The 8,018-nt window shown below is 43.9% G+C and overlaps 1 protein-coding gene across 1 annotated transcript; it reads right to left on the reverse strand.

Moving 5' to 3' along the window:
* Positions 1-1,827: 1,827 nt before the first annotated feature.
* Positions 1,828-5,046, reverse strand: LOC117728664 (cytochrome b-c1 complex subunit Rieske, mitochondrial). Its single transcript, XM_034529439.1, has 2 exons — positions 4,758-5,046; positions 1,828-2,895 (listed from the first exon to the last, which is right to left on the reverse strand). Exons 1-2 carry the CDS (start codon positions 4,966-4,968, stop codon positions 2,285-2,287), a joined length of 822 nt encoding a protein of 273 aa, XP_034385330.1. The 5' UTR covers positions 4,969-5,046; the 3' UTR covers positions 1,828-2,284.
* Between the last annotated feature and the right edge of the window lie 2,972 nt (positions 5,047-8,018).

Raw genomic sequence — 8,018 nt, forward strand, 5'->3', positions numbered from 1 at the left:
ACGAAGACTACTTAAGTATCACATCAGCGGCTGCTTGTGTCAAGCATGAAAAGGGTCGCGCTGCAGAGGGAGGAAGGGAAAAAAGAAACTTCTATTAGGCTTTATTGTGCTGTCATGGAGTATCTGTTCCCAACTCGGAGCCATGCAGGCTCTTGTAACTGAGCTCTTATTTTCATCTCAATGTGCAGCACACAGCAGGAGGCACGAGGACTCGCTTAATCAAAACTCCAGCTGTCGCCTTGAAAGGGACGCCTTCCATTTTCTATTTCAATTTGATGTTTCTAATCTGAGCCCTTCACATTATGAACGGCTCAATGAGCTGGATGCTTCCAGAGCAGAGAAGGTTTGCATACACGCACACATTTGTATTTAAGTATACAAAATTGGCATTATCTAATGATAACCTTTGGTAAATTTAGAGAACTTTAGAGAAAAATAGCCCAAAGAAACCAAATAGTTTTTGCCGGAAGTGTCTCCCTTTAAATACCTCACAGTGGAGCCGCTCAGAGCAGCAGTCCAAAGAGATGAGCTTTTACCAGTGGGCTCAAAATAAGTCAATGAAGATAAGGAAGTAAAGATCATCACATGACGTTGCACTGCACATTTGTTTCTGAATTGTGAAGCAAGTTCATGTTAGGGGCTGGGCGGGTTTTTTGTGTCTCATTTGCACATCAATATTTTTTTGTTTATGTTTTTGTCATGAGTACTTTCACGTAGACGGCGGAAACGTATTTCTGGGGGGAATGCACCCAGAATGAAGACATTAATCAATCATGGGCTGAATGGATCGAGTTGGCCTTTATTGATAAGTCAACAACATGTAGGCTCTGCAGCCCAAACCCACCATCTTCTACAGCAAATAGTCTATAATTTAATAAAAATAAAACGCGTTCTACTTAGTGGCAATCTTGAAGATTTTTATTGAAATAAATGTGTTTCCTTACTATCTATTGCAGAATGAAGTAACACAATCACGAGTTAGTTAACCCTACAGCACGAGTACCTGTAGGGTTGGCATCCGGGGTGTACAACTAATGTACCAAAACAAGGAGCGCTATTTACAATGTGTTGTTGTGACCACCCGAGTAACACTTGGGACGCGGCATCTGTGTAATTATTTCCTAAAATCCTCCCAACATGACCCCAAGCGAGGGAGTTCAAGTATCTCGGGGTCTTGTTCACGAGTGAGGGTAAGGTGGAGCGGGAGATCGACAGGCGGATCGGTGCGGCTGCAGCAGTAAAACAGGCGCTGTACCGGTCCGTCTTGGTGAAGAGGGAGCTGAGCCGGAAGGCAAAGCTCTCCATTTACTGGTCGGTCTAAGTTCCAACCCTCACCTATGGTCACGAACTCTGGGTCGTGACCAAAAGAACGAGATCTCGGATACAAGCGGCCGAAATGAGCTTCCTCCGTAGGGTGGCCGGGCTCAGCCTTAGAGATAGGGTAAGGAGCTCGGACATCAGGGGGGAGCTTGGAGTCGAGTCGCTGCTCCTTCGTGTCCAAAGGAGTCAGCTGAGGTGGTTCATCTAGTCAGGATGCCTCCTGGACGCCTCCCATTAGAGGTTTTCCGGGCACGTCCAACTGGTAGGAGGCCCCGGGGAAGACCGAGGACACGCTGGAGGGATTATATCTCCCGGCTGGCCTTGGAACACCTCGGGATCCCCCAGAATGAGCTGGAAAGTGTTGCGGGTGAGAGGGAAGCCTGGGTCGGCCTGCTGAACCTGCTGCCACCGCGACCCGACCCCGGATAACCGGGTGATAATGGATGGATGGAAATGTGATCTGCTAACGAACAGTCAGTGGACTTCAAAGAAAGGCTCAACACTGAATGCAGGTTGTCAAATAAAATAGAACTCTTTATTAACCAGACCTGAACACAACATTTGTTCTTTGCTAATTAAATGAATTATAACTTAAGGGTAGCAGTGCTGACGTGACTTTCATCAGCAGAAAAAGAAGAGGATGGCATCTTCCAAAAGGTTCACCCATTTAACTCAGACCCAATAGTCTAAATGATCAGCATTTAAAAACAGCTTTACGTAAAGTGATCAGAGGACTACCAACATCTGTCAGGTTTGGGAAATAATGGCGCTGACACATGAATCAGTTGTTATTGATGTGAACAATTTCCCCCAGCTGGCAGAACAAACAAGACATGAACACAGCATTATCACACCTGAAGTTTTCCTCCAATGCATCACTACATTCAGAAGATGTCACTCATACAGATGCTGCTGACAAAGTGAAAGCTGTTGTACAATGAGAGCTCAGTCTGAGGAGTGGCATTTAGCCAACAAGGACAGTGTCGTCGTCTGGAAACTCGTAGAAGGGAACCTCTAGGTTGAGGGGGGCGGGACCTTTTCTGATGCGGCCCGAGGCGTCGTAGTGAGAGCCGTGACAGGGGCAGTAGTAACCTCCGAAGTCGCCAGCATTGGCGATGGGCACACAGCCCAGATGTGTGCACACCCCGAGGACGATGACCCAGCTGGGGTTGAGGACCCTGTCTTTGTCATGCTGGGGGTCGCGCAGCTCTGCCAGGTTCACGCCAGCTTCTGTGGCAATCTCCTTCTCTGTGCGATGACGGACGAACAGCGGCTTGCCTCTCCACTTGAAGGTCATGTTCTTGCCTTCAGGGATGTCGCTCAGCTTGATTTCAATCTGGGACAAGGCCAGGACGTCAGCCGAGGCGCTCATGGAGGAAACAAACTGAGTGACCACCGTCTTGGCAGCGTAGACCCCCACCACGGTTGTGGCACCGGTGACCAGGTACGAGAAGGTCTTTCTGGATTCACTGCTCTCCTGGGATGACTTGTTGGGGTCAAGCACATCTGGACGCCTGTAGTCAGAGAAGTCCGGTACCCTGACATCTGTGTGGGCAAATCGGACTCCTGCACAGCCTGCAAACAAGAACAAAACCGGTCATCAGTTACAGAGATCAATTAGAGTGAACACTAACACAGTGCTGCCAGTTTAGCCGGAGGTGGCGGGTCTATTTGTCCTGGAGTAACTCAGATTTCTGAAACCTTAACTTGTCAATGTATATAAATGTCTGCATTTATTGGCAATGGACTTAAGTTGCATTTTAAATTATGTATTTCATTTGCAACTGACTTGGTCTTTTATGATCACATTGTCCTAACCAATGAATTTAAAATCCAGGTTACTGAAATCAGCTATGCTGATATTTAAAATGTGTGATGACAGAAAGTTGGTCTACATTACATTGTGTAAACAAACTACGTAGCCATCAGCTGTACGCTCAAGATCAGACTGAAGACTTAAACAGGAGAAACACTACATATTGTAATATTTCCTAGAACTTACAATATAGCCATCAGATTCCACACAAAATCACCCAGATCATGCAGGTTCACCAGAAGGTCCTTCAGCTCAGACTGCAGCAGCAACCAGCCCACCGTGGACAGACCCAGATCAAACAAACATGTAAATCAAGACTGGAATCTAAATTATATAATCAATGTGTCTGCATCTGATATCTCTCCACTGGACACTGAAACCATGACAGAACCACAGCAAAGATTATCATCATTTGCAGCCCTTCATAAATTATTATGTAGTGGGCGTGGTCAAATATTATGACAATTGACTTGATATGTCGCGTTTGTCCGAACTGCAGCCAGAGTATGTAGTCACCCATATCCAATCAGCACAATGTTCTTCTAGTCCCTGTAGCGCCAAGACATAACACTCCCCCAAATAAAAGTACATCTTTATTCAGAACCACTTTTACACACTGGTGAGTACGCCGTTAGTTGTTTCACATAAAAGCCACTGCTTTAATTCTTATGCAGTGAAATATAGTGTTGAAGTGACGCTCTGGGAAGAGTCACGTTTGCTGCCAGAGATGAGGAGCGATCACTAATGAGCTCAAAGTCGTGAGAGCTGTCATGTTAGTGCACTGCACGACAAGGCAGAGCTGAGTGTCTGCTGACTATAGTCACTACTTACTACAAACACAAAGTACAGTATATAGACAAAGAAGCTTAACCTGATGTTACCAGGGCATTTCATTTCTTTTTTTCAAAACATTTGTTTTGTATTATTATTATTTCATGAAACTAGATTTGGACCGATTCAACTTAGGCCCCATGAAGTTCAAAATGATTTCTCACTTGAACCACATCATTCTGATCAACATAACAGACGATGTGTTGAAGGGTCAGAGTAGGAAGGGCACCCACATACCCTACTGAATGCTAGGATAGTTAACGTTAGACCACAGTACAATCTGATCTGGTTACAGTACAGTATTATGAAAATATGATCCACCTTTTAACACTTCACTGACACAATGTAGGAAGTCACGGGGGGGACATGGAACCGGAACACCAGCTAATAAAATGAGTTTAAATGGCTCACCTTACGGCTCCTTGATAAAAGGATGACTATCCAAGCTCCATAGTTTATGTTTCGAACCACAACGGTGCTGTCAGTCACACAAACAAGGAATAAGAGCCACATGGTCCACATGTAACGTTGACCTCAAGTGTAGGCTAACAAGATGCTATCTAACAACCTGGAAAAGCCTGCAGCTAACGCTAGCTACGCTAACGCTAGCGCTAGCTACGCTAACGCTAACTAAACTACGGTATCTAACAGTGGTACATAGGTGTTATATTTCAGCACACACGCAGCTCACGACTATCACGTTCACCTTCACTTGCAGTGCACATGTTAAAACAACAGAAAGTGGACTCAGCCAGCTAACGGTCGTAAAGTAAGCGAATGACAGACTTACCATTAATGCTAACAGTCACAGCAGGCCCTGTCTTTGGGCTTTGACCGTTGAGCGATTCGCGGCAGAGGAACTGTTTTTTCGGGTCCAACAACATCTTCTCTCCCTTCACAACAACCCCGGATACCAGAGCTTTCAGGGGCCCCGACACAGCAACAGCCGTAGCCTGCATGTAAGGGGAGAATGCCCCTGACCGGGCAGCAAGAGACATCATGTTTGCGGGGAACTGCTGCTACGACGACCTTGTGTTGTCTTGACTGGTGCGGTAACGACCTCACGTAATCAAGTGCGTCATTACGTACTCACGTAATGATACGTACTGGACTATTTATTGTCTTTATGCAACACTGGATTGCACACATACACTGTACGATTGCACAACGAAATGCAGTTGTACTCTAGTTCATTTATGCGACACAAGAAAAACATGATAAACAAAAACATGCATTCATATCCTCATAATCCTGCAGTACTTTAAAAACATTATTTGCATAAGGAGAAATGTAAACACCAACAAAATCACCGGGGAATTCTCTGGACTGACTATATAGCAAACATGATTAAGACATCAGGGAAACATTGTCCATCAACTTGAACTATGTTTGTGCTCCGTGCATCATTCATGTAAACACAGAGTCTGCCTCCCTCATTCCACCAGGGCCCTGTTTCAGAAACTCTGAGTCGACCAACCTTAGGCTGCGGTCGAATAATACAAGAAAATCACCTCCTAACGTCTAACCCTAACCACTTTTCCTTGACCTCTGTGGAAAACATCACAGGTGCAAGGAAAGATGGGAAGGAGGATTCATGAGGAGTTAGGAAAAGACAACGCGGTGTTTAGCCGCATGGACCTGCCTCCTTCTCTGTGCCTCCTGCCTCAAGGGCCTGGCCTCATTGGTCCGGCCTCTATCGCGATGCCTCCTGCCTGGTGGGCCGACCTCCTGCCTCCGTGGCCTTGCTGATGCCCCCCTCTACCTCCTTCTGTTTCATGGATTGTGGAGGTCTGGATCGTGGTCCATGCCTACTAATTATTCATACATTCTGTCATATTCATTTAATGTGTTGTAACTCTGTAACTCTGTTCATTCTGTACACATGACATATATTCTTCTGTCCATCTGTTCATTTAACTCTGAGTTTGTTCAATCCGAGTTAGACTCATGCGTGGTGAATGAAAAACAGCTGATTCCACAGGTCACTATGGCAACAGATAGACAAGCATTCCTCCATTTTAATTCAACGGAAGTAAAGATATGAATGCATTTAAGATATAAAGGGACTGTGCACATTATCTTTAAAAACGAGTCTGAGTCCGAGAGGGGAAAAGAGTCAGTAATTGAGCACAATTAAGTTTGATTCTGTATTGTTGATTAATTCACAATTTATCAGATTGATAAAGTGGTGGAATCTGACTGTGTGTTAGAAAGAAAGAAATGTACACTTATATTGATCCCCGTGGGTAAATTATTCTCTGCATTTGACCCATCCTTAGTTTTAAGGAACAGTGGGCTGCAGTGAAGGGGAACATTAGTTAGTTAGTCTGTAGTCTACATTTAAAATATATATGTTAGCTTTAATCTGACAGGTTTATATCACAGGGTTCAACTGTATAAATATCTAGATCAATAGACAGAGACATAACTGTATGCTCACTATCTGACCCATAAGAATGTTTTGGGTGATTAAAAGGTTATAATATAGTGGATTTTAAATGTTATATATTCTATTTATTCTTTACTTAACAGCATTCAGTGTCTTTATTTCAGTTACAACAAATGTACTTAAGTTAAACACCTTGACTGAAAAGCTGTTAAAACACTTATACAACTCACTTTCAAACTACATTCTACAGCCTCAACACCATCCTACTCATTCAGAAATATTAACATATAATCTCCAATATTATAGGAATATGTTCCATCAGTGACAGCTGACATCAACAGTGTGCGCAGTTCACAGAGTTTTTTATATATTTAAATAAAAAAAGCTCTGACTTGCAAAAAGTTTCATTTTGAGCCGAGGGGGACTTGTCTAATATTTTAACGTGAGAGGACTGGAAATGTCGCTGGAACACGTCTTACAAACTGCATGTCGCTAATCTTTCTCTGAGACGGTGCGATACACATACACAGTGCCCTTTGACCTCTTACGTCATGCCAGCGCTGTGTGCTGTCGGTGGCGTCTTCAGTAACTAATCCACAACATTAAGCCACACATAAACATAGGTAAATGTTGTCTTATTTGATGATAGGCCGGTGGGAGTCAACAAGGTGAAAATCACCTAAAACCGATGTTCGGCAATGTGAATGTGAAAGCTTACATCTTCAGCTTAAATGACACAGATAATGAAAGAATATGCAACGTCCACGTGAGCAAGCAGTGAGTGACGCCTGTTCCCATTCCTCAAACACTGTGGCTCGGTTAAGCCCCTCAGTGTAGGAGACACAAGGTATGGCCCTCTCAAGCATCTGAATGGGACAACGCCTTGTTAATGCACCGTGTGGTTTTCTGTGTGCATGTGCTTCTTGTTGTGGTGGCTGTGTGCTGCTAGCAGACTGTCACAGTCAGACACAGAGAGAGCAGACAGCCCACAGCAGGATGAAGCATCTTTCAAATTCAAGTTCTCTCGCTTGTTGGGCCAACAGGAGGGGCTAAGTCTGACAACCGACAATGCTACTTCATGGTATACCTTTAACAACAACTCCATTGAAAAAAACAACAACTTAAAAACAACAAATATTACGAAGATGTGGTTTCAACATATTGTGAATGAACAGTGAACCCAGTGTCCATACATCGGTGGGGCATATCTCTTTTATTTGCCACTAATGACATTGTCACAACATATGCAGAATATTTCTTTCCCTTGGAGAAGAGATTGTATTCCTCAAACTCTTCAGCCGTGGGAGAAACACTACAAGCGGCGGCACCCCCATGTCAATAACAGGGAACATGTACATAGCCTAGAGCAGCGTTTTTCAACCTTTTTTGAGCCGCGTCACATTATTTATAATAAAAAAATCCCGTGGCACACCAACACCAAAAAAGTTACAAAATGTCACATATAGCATAATACAGCATGTATGCTGATAATGTAAGTCTAATAGTCTAATAATGTAAATTTGTTGATACTGATACATTTGGAGACATTTTCCAACTGTCTTTGTTTACACTTGCCCTGTACACAGGGTGGGGATGACAGCCTACTCTGGATGACGTATTGAATACATGAGCTGATATACCGTGTATGACAATATAAGTGAA

Source organism: Cyclopterus lumpus, chromosome 3, assembly GCF_009769545.1.
Source record: "Cyclopterus lumpus isolate fCycLum1 chromosome 3, fCycLum1.pri, whole genome shotgun sequence".
In the NCBI taxonomy this organism is placed as follows: Eukaryota; Metazoa; Chordata; class Actinopteri; order Perciformes; family Cyclopteridae; genus Cyclopterus; species Cyclopterus lumpus.